This window comes from Tamandua tetradactyla, chromosome 3, assembly GCF_023851605.1.
Source record: "Tamandua tetradactyla isolate mTamTet1 chromosome 3, mTamTet1.pri, whole genome shotgun sequence".
Taxonomy (NCBI): domain Eukaryota; kingdom Metazoa; phylum Chordata; class Mammalia; order Pilosa; family Myrmecophagidae; genus Tamandua; species Tamandua tetradactyla.
Genome location: NC_135329.1, coordinates 151,276,793 through 151,297,398, shown reverse-complemented (window position 1 = coordinate 151,297,398; position 20,606 = coordinate 151,276,793). Strand labels below are relative to the sequence as shown.

General features: G+C 40.3%; 1 protein-coding gene across 2 annotated transcripts in view; it reads left to right on the top strand.

The window, feature by feature from the left end:
• TTN (titin) overlaps nucleotides 1–20,606 on the top strand; it is a 279,196-nt gene that overhangs the window by 67,335 nt on the left and 191,255 nt on the right. Inside the window, exons 46-76 of one of the 2 annotated variants that reach the window (XM_077154302.1) lie at nucleotides 421–3,219; nucleotides 3,961–4,239; nucleotides 6,114–6,677; nucleotides 7,185–7,466; nucleotides 7,567–7,845; nucleotides 8,275–8,553; nucleotides 8,650–8,928; nucleotides 9,049–9,336; nucleotides 9,452–9,730; nucleotides 9,823–10,104; nucleotides 10,200–10,478; nucleotides 10,591–10,869; nucleotides 10,971–11,249; nucleotides 11,378–11,665; nucleotides 11,791–12,069; nucleotides 12,211–12,492; nucleotides 12,594–12,872; nucleotides 12,977–13,255; nucleotides 13,367–13,645; nucleotides 13,760–14,047; nucleotides 14,290–14,568; nucleotides 14,797–15,078; nucleotides 16,098–16,376; nucleotides 16,493–16,774; nucleotides 17,545–17,823; nucleotides 17,940–18,227; nucleotides 18,382–18,660; nucleotides 18,759–19,037; nucleotides 19,148–19,426; nucleotides 19,551–19,838; nucleotides 19,952–20,239. In XM_077154302.1, the coding sequence (XP_077010417.1) occupies nucleotides 421–3,219; nucleotides 3,961–4,239; nucleotides 6,114–6,677; nucleotides 7,185–7,466; nucleotides 7,567–7,845; nucleotides 8,275–8,553; nucleotides 8,650–8,928; nucleotides 9,049–9,336; nucleotides 9,452–9,730; nucleotides 9,823–10,104; nucleotides 10,200–10,478; nucleotides 10,591–10,869; nucleotides 10,971–11,249; nucleotides 11,378–11,665; nucleotides 11,791–12,069; nucleotides 12,211–12,492; nucleotides 12,594–12,872; nucleotides 12,977–13,255; nucleotides 13,367–13,645; nucleotides 13,760–14,047; nucleotides 14,290–14,568; nucleotides 14,797–15,078; nucleotides 16,098–16,376; nucleotides 16,493–16,774; nucleotides 17,545–17,823; nucleotides 17,940–18,227; nucleotides 18,382–18,660; nucleotides 18,759–19,037; nucleotides 19,148–19,426; nucleotides 19,551–19,838; nucleotides 19,952–20,239 (11,523 nt within the window). The remainder of the gene's footprint in view (nucleotides 1–420; nucleotides 3,220–3,960; nucleotides 4,240–6,113; nucleotides 6,678–7,184; nucleotides 7,467–7,566; nucleotides 7,846–8,274; nucleotides 8,554–8,649; nucleotides 8,929–9,048; nucleotides 9,337–9,451; nucleotides 9,731–9,822; nucleotides 10,105–10,199; nucleotides 10,479–10,590; nucleotides 10,870–10,970; nucleotides 11,250–11,377; nucleotides 11,666–11,790; nucleotides 12,070–12,210; nucleotides 12,493–12,593; nucleotides 12,873–12,976; nucleotides 13,256–13,366; nucleotides 13,646–13,759; nucleotides 14,048–14,289; nucleotides 14,569–14,796; nucleotides 15,079–16,097; nucleotides 16,377–16,492; nucleotides 16,775–17,544; nucleotides 17,824–17,939; nucleotides 18,228–18,381; nucleotides 18,661–18,758; nucleotides 19,038–19,147; nucleotides 19,427–19,550; nucleotides 19,839–19,951; nucleotides 20,240–20,606) is intronic. The other variant, XM_077154303.1, reaches the window with a different exon arrangement.

Here is a 20,606-nt window from a genome sequence, read left to right as displayed (position 1 = left end):
ATCTAAATATAAATAGTTCTGGACCTTTTTAGTTATTGGTTTAAATAATCATGGATTCTTTTATCTTCAATATTTAGTTTTCAATTAAAACTAGTGCGTTTTCAAACATTAGAGTTGGGATTGCATCACAAAGGAAAACTCATAAGCACATCTTTAAAATTTATAAACTCAAACACAACTGAGGTGGATCAAGAATTGCATTTGTACCATACCTATAGCCAGATAATTTTATATACTAAACTAAGGTTAAAAACGTAGAAAGAGGCTTTTTGGTAAATTAATCTCAGAACAGTCCAATAACTTCAGGAATACAGCAGAAGAAAGGCATTAATTGGTATACAAATTCTTTGACATCTGGGTTTTTTTTTTTTTTTTAGATAAAATTTTATAGTAAAATAATAATCCTTTTTCCCCATACAGAATTTTCTAGTTCTCTTCTGTCTGCTGAGGATGGACTCCAAACCTATAGTGCTGACCTGTTATTTAATAAGAATGAAACACTTGAACTTTTTTCTGAACTTCCAGTTCATACAACTAAATTTGATTCCAAAAAGGAAGGCACTGTCCCAGTTTTCATCAGAGAACTGTCGAACGCTGAAATAAGGATAGGGGATGTAACTAAACTGTCTGTTACTGCGGTTGGCATTCCCAAGCCTAAAATTCAGTGGTTCTTTAATGGAGTAATGTTGACCCCTTCAGCTGACTACAAATTTGTTTTTGATGGTAATGATTATAGCCTGATCATCCTGCTCACCAGATTTGAGGATGAGGGAGAGTACACATGTATTGCCAGTAATGAACACGGAAAGGCAGTATGTAGTGCCTCTCTAAAAATAAAACCCATGGGAGAGGGACACAAAGAAACAGAAGCTGAATCAGCCCTGGAGAAATCTCTGCAAAAGCTCAAAGGTCCGTGTCCTCCTTACTTCCTTAAGGAGTTAAAACCAATTCGCTGTCCTCAAGGGCTCCCCGCCGTCTTTGAGTACAAGGTAATTGGAGAGCCTGGACCCACCATTTTGTGGTTCAAAGAAAATAAGCAGCTTTGCACCAATGTTTATTACACTATCATTCATAATCCCGATGGCTCCGGGACCTTCATTGTCAATGACCCTCAGAGGGAAGACAGCGGCCTCTATATCTGCAAGGCAGAGAACATATGGGGTGAGTCCACTTGTGCTGCAGAGCTCCTTGTGCTTCTGGAAGATGCAGACATGACTGATTCTCCCTGCAAAGTGAAGTCCATGTCAGAGGCTCCTGAAGAAGAGGAACTTTCTCAAAGAGATTTTGCACAAATGTCCTTAAAGAATGCTGCAGTTGAGGCATTTGACTCAGAACAGGAAATTACAGCTTTTGTAAAGGACACCGTTTTGAAAGCTGCTTTAATTGCAGAAGATAAGCAACAGCTTTCTTACAAGGAACTTTTTAAAGCCTGTGAACTGAGCAGTCAGGGTACTTTAGGAACTCAGCAACTGCAATCCATAGTCACATCAGAGCAGTTTATATCCACTGCTGAAAGCACCAGGGAACTTCTTTCCCTCGATGGCACAATTTGCCTTCAGCCTGTCAAGGAATCACCTCCCAATTTCCCGATACAGACTCTCCAGTCCCAGGAAACTCTCACCAAAGAAGATATGCTAATGTTTCAAGAGACTACATCACAGGTGGTTCTATCAGATACAGAAGAAATCTTTCCAAGTGCTGTGTTCACAAACGAGATTAGTTCATTAAGAGCTGAGCCTCTGAAAACTTTATTAGCTGAACCTGAAGGAAGTTACCCACAGTCTTCAACGGAACCCCCAACATATGCATGTCCAAGCACTGTGACTGAGGAAGTACCTTTACCAAAAGAAGAGACGGTATCTGCAGTAGACACAGAGCAAAGAGTGCCTCTCCAAAAGCAAGGGGCTCAAAGTGCTCACATCCTGAGTCAGGGCTTAGCTGAGGAATCCGTGGAAAGCTTGAAGGGTCCTGATGTCGTGACCTGTGAGGTCAACTACGAACCCCAGGTCCCTTCAGAACACACGTGCACTGAAGAAGGTAGAGTTTTGATGGAAAGTGTGGATCAGTTAGAAAGTGCAAGGCAAGATTCTGCAGTTAGGATTGAGGAAGGGAAGTCCTTAAGGTTTCTTCTGGCACTGGAGGAAACGCAGGTACTGCTCAAGGAAGAGCATTCTGATCACTTGGTGGTGCCTCTGAGCCAAACCACTGAGTGTAAAAAAGAGCCCTTAGTGATAAAGGGAGTGCAGGAAGTACAGGGAAAGGACATTCTTTCTAAGGAAAGTTTGCTTTCTGATATCCCCGAAGAGCAACGGCTAAACCTGAGAACCCAGATCCGCAGGGTTCTGCAAGCAGCAGTAACCAGTGAACAACCAAATCTCTTCTCTGAGTGGTTAAGAGACATTGAAAAGGTGGAGGTCAAGGCCGTAAATGTAACCCAAGAGCCCAAACGCATCATGTGCACCTACCTTATTACTTCAGGGAAGTCTGTAACAGAAGAATTGACTATCGCTATTGAAGGCATTGATCCTCAAATGGCGAACTTGAAAACAGAACTCAAGGATGCTTTGTGTTCTATTATATGTGAAGAAATAAACATCTTAGCAGCTGAGGATCCCAGAATTCAGAAACGAACCAAAACAGATTTGCAGGCTGCCATGGATTCTTTTTCACAGAAGGTTGAAGTAATCACTGAACCAGAAGTCACAACTAAATATCTTGTCTCAAGGGAAGAGGTTGGCCTTTTTGAAGTGCAGAGTCAGGTCAAGGTCTCAGATACCACGACCGATAGTGACAGGGTTGTTTCACCTGCTACCTCTGGTGAAAAAGAGGACGAGATCCTGAAGCTATCTGAGGGGAAAGAGGAGCCCTCTGAAAGTGGTACTGAGGAGGTTGATGTAGAAAAGACCCAGGAAGCTGAGGGGAGCGTAATCACAGAGGGTGGTCCAGTTATACAAACACCCTTGGTGGACACCATTGCTAAGGAAGGGGACATTGTAACCCTGACCTCATGTATAATGAACGCTAAACAGGTGAACTGGTATTTTGAGAGTAAACTGGTGCCTTCAGATGAAAAGTTCAAGTGTTTACAAGACCAGAATACATACACGCTAGTGATCGACAGAGTAGATACAGAAGAACATCAAGGAGAGTATGCCTGTGAGGCCTCAAACGACAACGGAAGAGCGGCAACCTCGGCCAAACTCACTGTAGTAAAAAGAGGTTGGATTTTAAAGGTTAAATGGATCAAGCTCTAACAGTCACTGGATTGTAATGATTTGGGTTCATCACTGAATTTTCACTTACCTGCCATTGCCAGAATGCCAGTTATTTAGAATAAGTATGAAATCAGAGACATAATCATGGTTATTAACGTCCCTCCTTTTTTACCCCTTACTGCCTTTTTGAGTGTGCTTAATACCATACCTAATCTAATCCGTTTTTAAAATAGAAATATCATAAGTTTCACAGCTTAAGAAATATGCAAGTTTATTCTACATTATGAATGACAGGTAATAAAAGCTGTCAGTGAATACTTAGCCATCCCTAAATCACCAACCTCTTCCATGAATTCAAAATAACCATGATTAGCTGTCCCTTTGTGTTTCTTGTTTCAATTTCTTTTTTCACTTCATCACTTTAGTTAGTATATCATGGTTGTTTTCACGTTTTTTTTCAGTGTTCCTAGTAAGCATGGTGTGTTTAAGAATATTTCACGTTGTTATGCATGTAGGCCAATAGTATCCTACTTTAATAATTTTTTCACAATGCACTGCAAAGTATTGTCTTCTTTGGCTTTCAACAATCTTTCTCATTTTCCCTTCACCTGTCTCAAACTGCTGCAATCCATCTCACTAATTTCAACACTTTTACTTCATTCACAGCAGCAAAAATTAGAAGAAAAAGGGAACAGTGGCGCGCCCATTTAGGAGGTAGGCTAATGGACTCTGCTTCCCTTTCTAGCTGCCCCAGTGATCAAGAGGAGAATCGAGTCCCTGGAAGTGGCTCTGGGCCACCTCGCCAAATTCACCTGTGAGATCCAGAGTGCCCCTGGCGTCCGGTTCCAGTGGTTTAAAGCAGGCCGAGAAATTTACGAGAGTGACAAGTGTTCTATCCGATCTGCAAATTATGTCTCCAGCCTGGAGATCCTGAGGACCCAGGCTGTGGACTGCGGCGAATACACCTGCAAAGCTTCCAACGACTATGGCAGTGTCAGCTGCACGGCCACGCTCACCGTGACAGGTAAATGCCATGCATGGGCACTGATGGCAGCACCCCCTTTCATGATATTTTTGCTTTTTGTACAGATGCGTAGCTGGTCCGACCAACTGGAGAAACCAATCACCAAAATGGTAACCAGAATAACATGACAGCTAGGTGGCCATACAAAATCATTGTTCCTAGTCATGTTTCTAACAGCAGCTGAAGAAGAAAAAATAAAAATATGTTATTATTTTGATAACGATTTTAAGGAATCAAATGAGCAGAGGCTCCTGGAATTATATTTCACTTTGTTTTGCTTTGTCCTCTCTCTTTAAAAAATAAAAGAAAAAAAAAGACTAGCTTGATAAAATGTCTGAGGTCACTACTGATAGTCTGACTTGACCCATGCTATGAAACATTTCAGAACAATTTGATGCTACTGAAAAATAAATGTTGTCCCCATTTATTTAATAATCTGGAGCCACTTAACCAATTAAGAGAATTACAAGCTAAAAAAAAAAAAAGGTCAGAGCATGAGATTAAAATTAAACAAACCCTAATGTGAGGTAGGCAGCTAGTACAGCACTACAAAATAGGAGTCTCACTCTAGGCTTTATTCCTAATTTAAAAAAGAAAGCAACTACATGATTTTATGTTCTAGGTTTCCTTGTTGACATGGAGGCTGACTGTGGAATAATTAATGATTATCAAGTGCTATAAAATGACCTCATCAGCAAAAAATCAGCATCTTGCTTTGCTGTTGTTGTTCTTTCTTTCTTTCTTCCTCCAAAGTGTGAGTGTGTAGCATGGCCTGGGGCCTGAAAGAGCAGTGATCCCTGTTTCTGAGAAAAGCCAAGCCCTGAATGTGGGGTGCAGAGACTGTCTCTTGGTGTTCAGTGAGAGCATGAAAGGAAGGGCAGATGCCGCGCATGTCTTCGACTTGAAAAAGTCAGGGTTCCCTGTAGCTTCCTTTTCTCTACAATCCTTTTACACATCAGAAAACCCGATGGGACTCTAAGAAAAGCAGGCCAGTGGTGACCAGTGAGTCTCACTTTGTATTCAAAGAAGATCCATGCAATCAAGTATGTGGCAATATTCCTAATAAAATTTATGCACTTTTAAATCCAGGTTAGAGCCTGATGATGAATGCACAGCTTGTGATGATATTGTGAACCACTGATTGATACTTGGATGGATTGTATGGTGTGTGAGGATATTTCAATAAAAATGCATAAAAATTTTTTTTTAATCCGAGTTAGACTGATCCCATCATGAAACTGATACCTGAGCTTCAAATAATAGGAGGAAAGGACAAAGATGACGATTTTTTTTTTTAATCAAAGAGATCCCTAAAGGCTTGCTTCAAAATGAAAATAGAAATGGGGGAAATTATTGCCATTATTATTTTTTTTTTTACAAGTTTGAATTGGTTTAGGGGATGCATTCAAAGTTAAGCCAGTTAAGGATTTGCTAGTGGTTGGCATGAGGTTTAGAGGGACCTTATAAAACTACTTCAATCTTCTTATCATTGAATATCCCTACTCTTCAGGAGACTCAAGTACATTTTCTTTATCTTCCTTACACACTCTTCTAACTCACAGAATTAAAGAATTTGCTGAATTGCTTTTCAAATAATTCAGTCAGTCACTAAAATGGACTTATCTTTTGCAACAGTAAGTCAATTTGCTGAATAAAGGAACATTTGTTCTTTCTTGTGTTTCAGACATGTAGAGAACAGTCTCATCCCTTTCTTATGACAAACGTTTTAGTCTTATTAATGCATTGCCCTATATTAACTCATGTCTCCTCTCTGTCTAAAGACATAATTTATCTTTTCCCTGTCTTGGGATATATAACCACAGCAGGAGCTTTGGTGGGGACCCAATGTAATGCCAAAACAATTTCTTTTGCAGAGGCCTATCCGCCAACCTTCTTCTCCAGACCTAAGTCAGTTACGACTTTTGTGGGCAAGGCAGCCAAGTTCCTGTGCACAGTGTCGGGCACCCCCGTGATTGAAACCATTTGGCAGAAAGACGGTGCCGCGCTGTCACCTTCACCTCACTGCAGGATTTCAGACGCAGAGAACAAGCACATTTTAGAACTCTCAAATCTTACAATTCAAGATAGAGGGGTTTACTCTTGTAAGGCTTCGAACAAGTTTGGAGCAGACATCTGCCAAGCTGAGTTGACTATAATCGACAAGCCGCATTTTATTAAAGAATTAGAGCCTGTGCAATCAGCTATCAATAAGAAGGTACGCCTCGAGGGCCAAGTAGATGAAGACAGAAAAGTCACAGTTACCTGGATCAAAGACGGTAAAAAACTACCCCCTGGCAAAGATTATAAGATCTCTTTTGAAGATAAAATAGCATCACTTGAGATTCCGCTGGCCAAACTGAAAGATTCAGGAACTTATGTCTGCACAGCTTCAAATGAGGCTGGAAGCAGCACCTCTTCGACAACTGTAACTGTTAGAGGTAAGAATGTATGAATATATTTTCCACTTTCTTCTCTGAAAGGAAGCCTCAGTAGAAAAATTGTTAACAAACAATGCAGTCAGAGCACTTTGTTCATTAAAAAATTGCATTAAAGCAACTGTTGTGATTTGGGGAAAATCCTTACTTTTTTAATTTTATCTTTCAATCTTCTTCAATTCACTTACTTTTGTTATTTTAAAACTGTCTACCATTAACAAGGTTTGCTTAAATTTTCTTCTATGAGCTTCAAGTGTCTAGGCAGTCCTTTAATATCTTCTCCTATAAAATTGCTCTTTGTGTAAGTGTAGTTTCTGTTTTCGTTTTTAATCAAGAGAATGGGAGAGTGTTTTAGAATCTTGGAAAGCTGTTGGGTACATCACCGCTTCTTTGGATGTTTCATGAAGATGCTTAAATGTGTTGTGTCTTCCTGTTCTATATGTCTGATTTTTTGTGTGCAGTTTATGCTTCAGGTGATTTTTCCTTCTTTTTTTGGTTAACTTCATGTAGAGCCACCATCCTTTGTGAAGAAGGTGGACCCTTCTTATTTAATGCTCCCCGGTGAATCAGCACGCCTCCATTGTAGGCTGAAAGGCTCACCTGTGATCCAAGTTAGTTGGTTTAAAAATAACAAAGAGCTTAATGAAAGTAACACGGTCCGAATGTCTTTCATCAACTCTGAGGCTGTCCTCGATATTACGGATGTAAAGGTTGAAGACAGTGGAAATTACTCTTGTGAAGCAGTGAATGACGTTGGCAGTGACAGCTGCAGTACTGAAATAGTTATCAAAGGTTTGTTTACTCAGTTCTAGTCTGTTATTTTTCTGAGAAAAGATTTTCTTTTTAATTGCTTGTAATCTATTATTTATACAATGCTTTCCTGATTTTGTAGAACCTCCTTCTTTCCTCAAAACTCTTGAGCCTGCAGACATAGTGAGAGGAACAAATGCCCTACTTCAGTGTGAAATCTCAGGCACTGGACCGTTTGAAATTAGCTGGTTCAAAGATAAGAAGCAAATTCGAAGTAGTAAAAAATACAGATTGTTTGCCCAGAAGTCTCTTGTGTCTCTGGAGATCTTTTCTTTCAATAGCGCAGATGTGGGCGAATATGAATGTGTTGTTGCTAATGAAGTTGGGAAGTGTGGCTGCAGCGCGACACATTTGTTAAAAGGTTAGTGTTCAAAAAACTGACATCTCTTTAATAAATTGCCAAAGTCAATTTCTTCTAAACCAGGGAAGAAAAACCGGTATTCTCTCTTCTTTTCCTATCTTCTGAATATATGTTTTGCCTTGGTTTGAATTGGGACCTCGAGAACAAAGTCAGTGACCTCCACCTAGGGTGAAGATCTGTTCCCTGATAACAAAATGGAATTACCTAATATGGCATTTATCAGCTGATGACCATGTATCTTCTATGCTTCTGTATCTTGGGTGGAATTATAAGTCTTCTTAAAGACACATTTCTTTTTCTAATTAACCATCACTATGGGATAGTAGCATTGGACAAAATAAATGTAATCTAGATAAAATTCTTAAATATATATGACGTTGCAAGTGTTTGGGAATTGCTAAGTTTTGCATGCTCTTTTTCTTTAACTAGAACCACCAACCTTTGTAAAGAAAGTTGATGATTTTACTGCACTAGCAGGACAAACTGTTACCTTACAAGCTGCTGTGAGAGGATCCGAACCCATTTCTGTCACTTGGATGAAAGGACAAGAAGTCATTAAAGAAGACGGAAAAATCAAAATGAGCTTTTCCAATGGTGTTGCAGTCTTGATCATTCCTGATGTTCAGATTAGTTTGGGTGGGAAATACACGTGCCTGGCTGAAAACGAAGCAGGAAGCCAAACATCTGTTGGCGAATTAATAGTTAAAGGTTTGTGCAGGAACATTTTACCTTTGAAATGATATTTCCAGTTAAAGTGAAACCCCGGTACACACTGGGGAATCCTAACTATTTATTCCATTGTAGAACCTGCCAAAATCATTGAGAGAGCAGAACTGATCCAAGTGACAGCAGGAGACCCCGCCACACTGGAGTACACAGTCACAGGCACCCCAGAGCTCAAGGCCAAATGGTACAAAGACGGGAGACCATTGATTGCTAGCAAAAAGTACAGAATAAGTTTTAAAAACAATGTTGCCCAACTCAAATTTTATTCGGCTGAACTTCATGATAGTGGCCAGTACACGTTTGAGATTTCCAATGAAGTTGGCAGCAGCTCCTGTGAAACAACTTTCACTGTGTTAGGTTAGTATTTTTAGAAAACAATGCCACATATTGTTTTCTAAACGAACGCCCAAAAAGAGATCACGGAGCACTTTCCCATATTGATCTCTTTCCCCCCCCCCCTTCTTGTGCCGTGAACAGATCGAGACATTGCTCCGTTTTTTACCAAACCCTTACGCAGCGTGGATAGTGTCGTTAGCGGGACCTGCAGGCTGGACTGCAAAATCGCTGGCTCCCTTCCGATGAGGGTGTCCTGGTTTAAGGATGGTAAAGAACTAGCTGCTTCTGACAGATACCGAATAGCATTTGTGGAAGGCACAGCCTCTTTGGAGATAAGCACAGTAGACATGAATGATGCGGGGAATTTCACTTGTCGAGCCACAAATTCTGTTGGAAGCAAAGACAGCCGTGGAGCCCTGATTGTGCAAGGTTGGTTGGAGACTTTGAATTTCGTTCTTATTATAGACTGTGTTCAAATTAAGATTTCTTCCCTTCCATGACACCCACTAACTCTATGAAATGCTTTCTTATACCCGTTCTTCAGAACCACCCAGTTTTGTAACTAAACCCGCATCCAAGGATGTTCTGCCTGGCTCGGCAGTCTGTCTGAAGAGCACTTTCCAAGGGTCAGCCCCTCTCACCGTCAGATGGTTCAAGGGTGATGAAGAGCTGGTTTCTGGTGGAAGCTGCTATATTACCAAAGATGCTTTAGAAAGTTCCCTGGAACTATATGCGGTGAAAACCTCCGATTCAGGCACATACACCTGCAAAGTCACCAATATCGCTGGAGGGGTGGAGTGCAGTGCAAACTTGTTTGTAAAAGGTTTGCATTGCTTTCTTGACATCTTTGCACTACCGCTATTATAAGTTCCTTCCTCTTCCTCACGTTTCTTAATGACTCCCTTCCTTCCACAGAACCTGCCACCTTTATTGAGAAGTTAGAGCCATCACAGCTGTTAAAGAAGGGAGACGCCACCCAGTTCACCTGCAAAGTAACTGGTACCCCACCCATTAAAATAACATGGTTTGCAAATGATAGAGAAGTTAAGGAGAGCAGCAAACACAAAATGTCTTTTGTGGAGTCCACTGCAGTTCTAAGACTCACAGATGTTGCCGTTGAAGACAGTGGGGAATACATGTGTGAGGCTCAAAATGAGGCTGGCAGTGACCATTGCAGTGGCATTGTCATAGTGAAAGGTTTGTGTTCCCTCTGCCTCTCGTTTAATCAAGGTTGTGGCCCATAGCGCAGACCCCTCCCTCATTAACTCAAAATAATTCCTCTTCTACTTTAGAACCACCTTACTTTACCAAAGAATTTAAGCCGATTGAAGTGCTGAAGGAATACGATGTCATGCTGCTGGCCGAGGTGGCAGGCACACCTCCGTTTGAGATCACTTGGTTCAAAGATAACAAGACGCTGCGAAGTGGCAGGAAGCATAAGACCTTTATTCAGGATCGGCTGGTTAGCCTGCAGGTCCTCAAGTTTGTGGCCACAGATGCTGGTGAATACCAGTGTCGGGTGACCAACGAGGTGGGCAGTAGCACGTGCAGTGCTAGGGTGACTTTAAGAGGTTAGTATTGGTTCAGATTATGGGCTGGCTCTTCTGAAGAGTCGATGTTGTAAAAAACATCACCGGTTTTGCAATAGGGCTGGTAATGACAGAGAATCCCTTCTTCTACTAGAACCCCCGTCCTTTGTAAAGAAACTCGAGAGCACCAGCTCCCTTCGAGGAGGCACCGCTGCCTTCCAGGCCACGCTGAAAGGCTCCTTGCCGCTCACTGTCACTTGGTTAAAAGACAACGATGAAATCACAGAGGATGATAACATAAGAATGACCTTTGAGAACAATGTGGCCAGTCTGTACCTCAGTGGCATTGAAGTAAAGCATGATGGGAAATATTTCTGTCAGGCCAAAAATGATGCCGGAATACAAAGATGCTCTGCATTACTCTCCGTAAAAGGTTGGTCCTGAACATTTCCCTTGGGTTGGAAGAAGACATGGACAAGTGAGCTGGTCAGTAGAGCAATTCACAATTCACATCTATTCCTTTGTTTTCGATAGAACCTGCAACAATCACCGATGAGGCTGTGTCTATAGATGTCACTCAAGGAGACCCAGCCACTCTGCAGGTCAAATTCTCAGGGACTAAGGAGATTACAGCCAAGTGGTTTAAAGATGGCCAAGAGCTGACCCTGGGCCCAAAATATAAAATCAGCGTCACTGACACAGTCTCCATACTGAAGATTATTTCTACAGAAAAGAAAGATAGTGGAGAATATACTTTTGAGGTCCAAAATGATGTTGGGAGAAGTAGCTGCAAGGCTCGCATTAATGTATTAGGTTGGTATTGTTTTCCTAAGGAGAAGAAATGGGCATGTCTGTACCCCTTTGACTCTTGCAGTCTAAGAAAAAATACAAATCGGTAGACTGAGCTAACATTTATTTTTTCTTTTTTTTTTGTTGGATAGATCTTATCATACCTCCCTCATTCACCAAAAAGCTGAAGAAAATGGACAGCATCAAAGGGTCTTTTATTGACTTAGAATGTATAGTGGCTGGGTCACATCCCATAAGCATCCAATGGTTTAAAGATGACCAAGAAATATCGGCTAGTGAAAAATACAAATTCTCTTTTCATGATAATACCGCCTTCTTGGAAATCAGTCAGCTGGAAGGTACAGACAGTGGGACTTACACTTGTTCTGCCACCAATAAGGCAGGACACAACCAGTGCAGTGGCTATCTGACCGTGAAAGGTTGGCAACTTTTCTTTCCACCTACAAGGACGTACTGCCCTTTCATTTCTTAATTCTTAACTTTACTGCTGAGTTCTAAAATTAATCTTCCTCTCCTCTTCTGCTTCTCTTTCTTTCACTCCCAGAACCTCCTTACTTCGTGGAAAAGCCGCAGTCACAAGATGTCAATCCTAGTACGAGAGTCCAATTAAAGGCTCTTGTGGGTGGCACTGCACCCATGACAATAAAGTGGTTTAAAGATAACAAAGAGTTGCACTCAGGAGCAGCTCGCTCGGTGTGGAAGGATGACACCTCCACTGTTCTAGAGCTCTTTTCAACCAAAGCTGCTGATTCTGGGACCTACATTTGCCAACTCAGCAATGATGTTGGCATCGCTACCAGTAAAGCTACTCTCTTTGTGAAAGGTCTGGTCTCTATACTTCCTCACTTTCTTCCTAGTCTAGGTTTTCTTGGGGTTGGTGGGGGTAGGGGACTTAAGAAAGACATTTTGCTCATTGGCCTTTGTTTAAAATATTTTCAATATGACTTCTTTTTTTCTTCTTCAGAACCTCCCCAGTTCATTAAGAAGCCCAGTCCAGTTTTAGTATTAAGGAATGGGCAGTCAACAACATTTGAATGCCAAATAACAGGCACTCCTGAAATCAAAGTCTCTTGGTATCTCGATGGGAATGAGATAACAGCCATCAAGAAACATGGCATGTCCTTCATTGATGGTTTAGCTACTTTCCAAGTTTCTGATGCCAGGGTAGAAAACAGTGGGACTTATGTCTGTGAAGCCCGAAATGATGCAGGCACGGCAAGCTGCAGCATTGAATTAAAAGTGAAAGGTGTGTTTCTGGAGTCTATTTGCCATTTTGGTTGTGCTGACTGATAGGCTTCAGGTCTTCCCTTGACTAAGCAAGTGTCTGTCTTCCTTCTGAATCTTTAGAACCTCCCACCTTTATCAGGGAGTTGAAACCTGAGGAAGTGGTGAAAGATAGTGACGTGGAGCTGGAGTGTGAAGTTACAGGGACTCCTCCATTTGAAGTCATTTGGCTGAAGAATAACAGGGAAATTCGAAGCAGTAAAAAATACACACTGACTGACAGAGTGTCAGTGTTTAACCTCCATATAACCAAGTGTGACCCTTCCGACACTGGGGAATACCAATGCATCATATCCAACGAAGGCGGCAGCTGCTCTTGCAGTGCTAGAGTCTCTTTGAAAGGTCAGTTTTACACACAAGAAGCAGGCCTCCAAATAATGATTCTGCGATGCTCTTTAATTATCTGATTATGGATCAATTAACATGCACCTCTTATTTAATCTCAGAACCACCATCGTTCACTAAGAAGATAGAAAACCTCACTGCTGTTCTGAAAAGTGCTGCCACCTTCCAGGGTACCGTGGCAGGCTCTCCTCCCATTTTTATAACCTGGCTGAAAGATGATCAGATTCTTGATGAAGATGATAATGTTCATATTTCATTTGTGAACAATGTGGCCACACTTCAAATCCGAACTGTGGATAATGGACACAGCGGAAGATACACCTGTCAGGCCAAGAACGAGTCAGGAGTCGAGAGGTGTTATGCTTTCCTTTTAGTACAAGGTTTGTAAGCTCTTTTCTTTCAGAGTTGGTCAATGGAGAAATTTAATAAGCACACCTTATTTCTGTTGGAAATATCAATGTATCATATATACTTTTCAATTCTTACTTCAGAACCTGCTCAAATCATAGAGAAGGCTAAATCAGTTAATGTCACTGAGAAAGACCCAGTGACCTTGGAATGTGTTGTGGCTGGAACACCAGAACTCAAAGTCAAATGGCTTAAAGATGGGAAGCCAATCGTGCCCAGTAGGTACTTTTCAATGAGTTTTGAAAATAATGTCGCCAGTTTTAGGATTCAGTCAGTCATGCAGCAAGACAGTGGTCAATATACTTTCAAGGTGGAAAATGACTTTGGAAGCAGCAGTTGTGACGCCTACCTTAAAGTATTAGGTTTGTATCTGCCCTTCTCCCCCCACCTTCCTATCTCCTTCTCTTGTTTACAAAATGTCCTTTGTAAACAAATGGCAACATGTTAATGAGTGTGTTTTACTGTTTTTTGGACAGATCAAAATATTCCTCCATCATTCATCAAAAGATTAACCAAAATGGACAAAATCCTGGGCTCTTCTGTCCATATGGAGTGTAAGCTTTCTGGCTCACTTCCTATCAGTGCTCAGTGGTTTAAAGATGGAAAAGAAATATCAACAAGTGCAAAATATAGACTTGTGTGTCATGAGAACACCGCCTCACTGGAAATTAATAATCTGGAATTAGAAGATACTGCAAATTATACATGCAAGGTGTCCAATGTAGCTGGGGATGATGCATGCAGTGCCATCTTAACTGTGAAAGGTTAGGATTTCTTTGCCTGTTCTTGATTCTTCCTTGTGAATGATTTAAAATCGGATCCCTTTCACCTTTGTATTCTTTAGAGCTACAAGTCTCAAAAATTCTGTTTCTTTGCATACTTACTCATTGAGTTCAAGAAATATTCCATCACTACCTCTTTTCAATAGTGCCTTCTTATGGGCCTATTAACTATCAAAATAATGCAACTGTGAGGAATTTAAATATATTTCTCTTAAAATCTATAGAACCACCAAGTTTCCTAGTGAAACCTGAGCGACAACAAGCCATACCTGATTCTACAGTGGAATTTAAAGCAGTATTAAAAGGAACGCCACCATTTAAAATAAAGTGGTTTAAGGATGATGTGGAACTTGCCTCTGGACCTAAGTGTTTTATTGGCTTAGAAGGGTCAACGAGCTTCTTAAATCTCTACTCGGTAGATGCTTCCAAGACTGGGCAATATACCTGCCAAGTTACCAATGATGTCGGTAGCGACTCCTGTACTACAATGTTGCTTGTGACAGGTGTGCAAATTTGTTTAATTATTTTATGTTTCTGTGTAACTGTGGTTCTGGGTCTTTCTGTGATCTCTTACCATGCGTCTTGCCGATCAAGAAAGTATCTTTCTTTTTAATGCAATAGACTGTATTTTCCAGACATTGTTTTTGGTTCTCTCTTTATTGCATACTACCTATTAACTCTTGTTATTAATTTCTGTTCCCTCATAATCTCCTCTTTCCTTGCCTCTCTAGAACCACCAAAGTTTGTTAAGAGATTAGAAGCAACCAAAATAGTGAAAGCGGGTGACTCCACACGACTTGAATGCAAGATAACTGGGTCCCCAGATATCAGAGTTGTGTGGTACAGGAATGAACATGAAATTCCAGCCAGTGAGAAATACAGAATGACTTTCATTGACTCAGTAGCAGTCATACAGATGAACAATCTCGGTACTGAGGACAGTGGGGATTTCATTTGTGAGGCTCAGAATCCTGCTGGCAGCACAAGCTGCAGTACCAAGGTTATAGTAAAAGGTAGAAATCTTTTTCTTTATGCTCCTTATTAACTGAGTCCCACCTTTTTCTCCCCTGGGTACCACAGCCCTTTATTCTTTTACTGTCACTTTAGTTTCCTTTGAGATCGTAGAATATTTTTCCAGATCACTATTATTTCCCTTTTTACATATTATCCCCTTAAGCTGTGCTTACATGTAGCTAATCATTCTGAGATATTTTTCCTGTTATTTCAAAGACATAATTCTGATCACCTCAACACATTGACTGAGCAGCTCAAAGTTTATGTTTCAGAAATGCCCAAAATAACAGAGTAAACATTTAAAAAATTATTTTTTGCCTCCCATCATTTTCCAAATATATCATCATCCTCACTTTAATTGTCACCACTAATAACAAGGAACATTTTTACATATGCATAAGGTGAAGGCAATAGAGGTAGTAACCTGACATTTAAAATAGAATGATTATATATTTTTTTCTCTCTCAAGAATCAGTTCCTATCTCTTAAAAATTATATCACTCTATCTTGGTACAAGTAGTACCAGTATTTTCTGCTGCCATTTCCAATATTTTTTTTTGTCACAAAACCCATGTTTGTCAAATTGGGAAGTGATTATTGCAATTCCTGTGTGTTGAAATGGAAGGCTTTGGTCACAGATGTAGTGGATGACTTCCAAGTGACTCAACTGGAAGGAATATACAAACAGCATTCGTCCCCAAAGTCAGGATTCCATACTTCTGGAAGTCATATTAATCAATATACTTTTCTTGCAAATTTTGTATCAATCTTTATAGTCCAAGAAAAATTTGCAAGGTTAAATAGGCAGAATGCTGAGCTGCTGGGTCAGGAGCCCAAGAGTCTAGACTGGGTTCTCTTAACTACCTTAGCTGAGTGAGTTTAATTGCTTCTTTCAATGGCAGTGCTAGATACCACCTGGCCATTATAGCATCTTGAGCCTTTCTTCTCATTTAAAACAGAGAAATAAAACCCCTCATTCTGTGGGATTAAATAGCCCAATTTTTTTTTTTTTTTACAGAACCACCTGTTTTTAGCAGCATCCCTCCTGTAGTAGAAACCCTTAAAAACACTGAAGTTAGTCTTGAATGTGAACTTTCGGGAACACCACCATTTGACGTGGTGTGGTATAAAGACAAGCGACAACTCCGAAGTAGCAAGAAATACAAGATCGCATCCAAAAACTTCCATGCAAGTATTCACATTCTAAATGTCGAAACTTCAGACATTGGTGAATATCATTGCAAAGCACAGAATGAAGTGGGAAGCGATACTTGTATTTGCACTGTAATGTTAAAAGGTAAGCAGATTTGCTGAATGTGGTAGAAGTGTTGGGAATGTACACATTTTTAATTTTTTTCTCTTCCATTATCTGCATAACCTTTCAACAATCTCCATCCATCTTTCCCTGTTCAGAACCACCAAGATTTGTCTCCAAACTGAACAGCCTCACTGTGGTAGCTGGAGAGCCTGCTGAGTTGCAAGCAACCATAGAAGGCACCCAGCCTATTTCTGTTCAGTGGCTTAAAGAGAAGGAAGAAGTGATTAGAGAAAGTGAAAACATCAGAATTACATTTGTGGAAAATATTGCAACTCTACAGTTTGCAAAAGCAGAACCAGCTAATGCTGGAAAGTATATCTGCCAAGTCAAGAACGATGGTGGAATAAGGGAGAACATGGCCACACTGACTGTTTTAGGTTGGTACAATGACCCCTGCTAGAAACCGGTGTCAAACACTGAAAAGAGTTACTAAGAATTACTGAGGGAATGTATTTTTTTTCTGAATTTCTTGTAGAACTAAATTGATCCCCACCTATTTAGAAGGTTTAAGGGAAAGGACCTAATTGATCTTTCAAGCACTTATCTCTCAGTTTCTATGATTCTAACAAAAATTAGCCGTTAGTTGTATTGCTTATTTACTATTGTTCTAAATGGATTAGCAGATATTGTGATTTCTTTTGCTTGGACCTGAAATAATTGGGAACTCAGCACTTACAACGAGGAAGTTCTGAGGTTGTCAATGTACTAGTTGTTAAAGTTGACAGAATTCCTAAAGATAAAAAGTTTGAGAGGAAAGACTTGAGTTTTTATCTTCAGGTCACATTAAATTTCACTTTAGGAATTGTCTGGAAAAGGGCTTTCTAAAAACGGTCTTTCACATCTTAAAGTACAGCAAAAATTCATAACAACACATAGCCTTTGCTCCAAAGAGGCTCAAATGCAAATCAGTATACATTACCTAATGTATATAGTCAAAATTGTTTGGGAAGTGGACTACTGCACAATATGTATTTCTTAACAATAACTCAGATAATTTTCTGACCACATGTAATAATGGAATCACATTTTAAAACCTAGAGTGAGAGCCCTAACATAACCCTGCCATTGGAAAAAACAATCTTAGTGAATTTGCAGAAGCATAGTAAAGGCCCCCGACTTTGACAGATGGATATCACGTTTATTTCAGAGCCCGCAGTCATTGTCGAGAAGGCGGGATCAATGACAGTGACTGTAGGAGAAACGTGCACTCTGGAGTGTAAGGTGGCTGGCACTCCTGAACTCGCCGTTGAATGGTACAAAGATGGAAAGTTATTGACCAGCAGCCAAAAGCACAAATTTAGCTTCTACAACAAGATCTCTTCTTTAAAGATTCTCTCTGTTGAAAAGCAAGATGCAGGAACATATACTTTCCAGGTTCAAAATAATGTTGGAAAAAGCAGCTGCACAGCTGTGATTGACGTTTCAGGTCAGTTCTGCTTTTTCCTGCCAGTGGCTTATGCAAACTCCTTTAACAAGCTGCCTCCTTTCAAATCTCTTCCATTCTCTCAAATCACGATGAGTCTTTTGCCTTTCCTCACACAGACCGAATGGTCCCTCCCTCTTTCACACGAAGACTGAAAGACACTGGTGGGGTACTGGGCAGCTCTTGCGTCTTGGTGTGCAGAGTAGCTGGATCATCGCCTATCTCTGTTGCCTGGTTTCATGAGAAAACTAAGATTGTCAGCGGAGCAAAGTACCAAACCACATTTTCAGATAATGTCTGTATGCTGCAGCTGAATTCTCTGGACTCATCGGATATGGGCCATTACACCTGCATGGCAGCTAATGTTGCTGGTTCTGACGAGTGTCGTGCAGTGTTGACTGTACAAGGTCAGTGTTAAGCAGGCAACCCTTTCTGGCAAATTCCTCTTTGGGACCCCAACCTGGTTGATCTACATTCAAAGGTGCTCTTCTATTTTGATCTGAAATTATGATGACATTTGAAGCTTACTGGATCTTTTCGTTGTCCTTCATGTCTGTATAGAACCACCCTCTTTCGTGAAGGAACCTGAACCTTTGGAAGTACTACCAGGCAAAAATGTAACCTTCACGAGTGTTATTAGAGGAACCCCTCCATTCAAGGTTGGCTGGTTCAGAGGTGCCAGAGAACTGGTGAAAGGAGACAGGTGTAACATCTACTTTGAAGACACTGTGGCAGAACTGGAATTATTTAATGTTGACATATCTCAGAGTGGGGAGTATACCTGTGTGGTGTCTAACAATGCTGGCCAAACATCCTGCACTACTCGTCTCTTTGTAAAAGGTTTGTTCAAATGCATTCACTCTTCCTGTTTCCTGTGTACTGACATTGTTTTTGGTGTGTTTTATTGTGTTTAACTACTGTGCTTTGTCACTCACCAGAACCAGCTTCATTTGTGAAGAGATTAAGTGACCATGCTGTAGAACCAGGGAAATCCATAATTCTGGAGAGTACTTATACTGGAACACTTCCAGTTACAGTCACTTGGAAAAAGGATGGTTTTAACATAACTCAGTCTGAAAAATGCAATATAGTCACTACAGAGAAAACTTGCATCCTAGAAATTCTCAGTAGCACAAAAGGTGATGCAGGACAGTATTCCTGTGAAATTGAAAATGAAGCAGGAAGGGATGCTTGTGAAGCTCTGGTCTCTACATTAGGTCTGTACTCTTCATTCTCTCATAAATGATTTGCATTCTTCTTACATTAGACATGGATTTGTCTGGTTTTCTTTAATTCCTATTGCTGACTGTGAGCCTTTATTCTTTAGAACCACCTTATTTTGTTATGGAATTGGAACCTCTGGAAGCAGCAGTTGGAGACTCGGTTTCTTTACAATGCCAGGTTGCTGGGACACCAGAAATTACAGTGTCTTGGTACAAAGGAGACACTAAGTTACGGCCAACTCCTGAATACAGGACCTACTTTACAAACAATGTAGCCACACTTGTTTTTAATAAAGTGACTATCAATGACAGTGGAGAGTACACATGCATAGCAGAAAACAATATAGGAACGGCTTCTTCTAAGACTGTCTTCAGAATTCAAGGTGATAATATTATTTTAGAAATTAGAAAATGTCTTTTTTCCTCATCTTAAAGAAAACTCTTATCTTTTGAGGGAAATTTTTATTTCATCCACTAATGCCTCAAGTATTCCTTGTTTTCCTACAGAGCGCCAACTCCCACCTTCCTTTGCAAGACAATTAAAGGACATTGAACAAACTGTTGGGTTACCAGTCACACTCACTTGTCGATTAAATGGCTCAGCACCCATCCAAGTGTGCTGGTATAAAGATGGGGTACTTTTAAGAGATGATGAAAATCTGCAGACATCGTTCATCGATAATGTGGCAACTTTAAAAATTTTGCAAACTGATTTGAGTCACTCTGGCCAGTACTCTTGTTCTGCTTCCAATCCACTTGGAACGGCATCTTCTAGTGCTAGACTAACAGCAAGAGGTTTGTTTCCATGTTAATCTTTCTCTAGGCAAATCATGACTTCTTATTTCATGTCAAAGTAGGAAATGGCCAATGAAAACCCATACATATTGCCTCTTCCTCTCATTTTCTAGAACCCAAGAAGTCTCCGTTCTTTGACATCAAACCTGTATCTATAGATGTTATTGCTGGAGAAAGTGCTGATTTTGAGTGTCATGTTACCGGTGCCCAACCAATGAGAATCACTTGGTCAAAGGACAACAAGGAGATCCGTCCTGGAGGAAACTATACAATCACATGTGTGGGAAACACTCCCCATCTTAGGATTCTTAAAGTAGGCAAAGGAGACTCCGGTCAATATACTTGCCAAGCAACCAACGATGTTGGCAAAGACATGTGCTCAGCGCAACTCAGTGTAAAAGGTACCGATGCAAGACATTTCCCAACATGGGTTCTTTACCACATTTGTGTAGTTGTCTTCTAAAAGTATCTTTAGTTTTTAAATGTTTGTGAAAAACCAACTAACTGGGTCATGGTAGAAATCAGACATTAGTGTTGGAGACAACATTAATCAAAGGTGTTTTTTCTCTTTATATTGTTCTGTGAGTTGTCTGTCTTTAAGTGTAATCCCCTTAAAGAGTTATATTTAATAGAAATTTAACAAATTTAATAATTTTGTAGCTAAAAATAAACATTAAAAAGCTAAAACTATACAAGTTAATGTATGAATCGGTATGTTTGATCAAAACTTAGTAATGATAAATCAGAATGTCACATAACAGGAAAAGA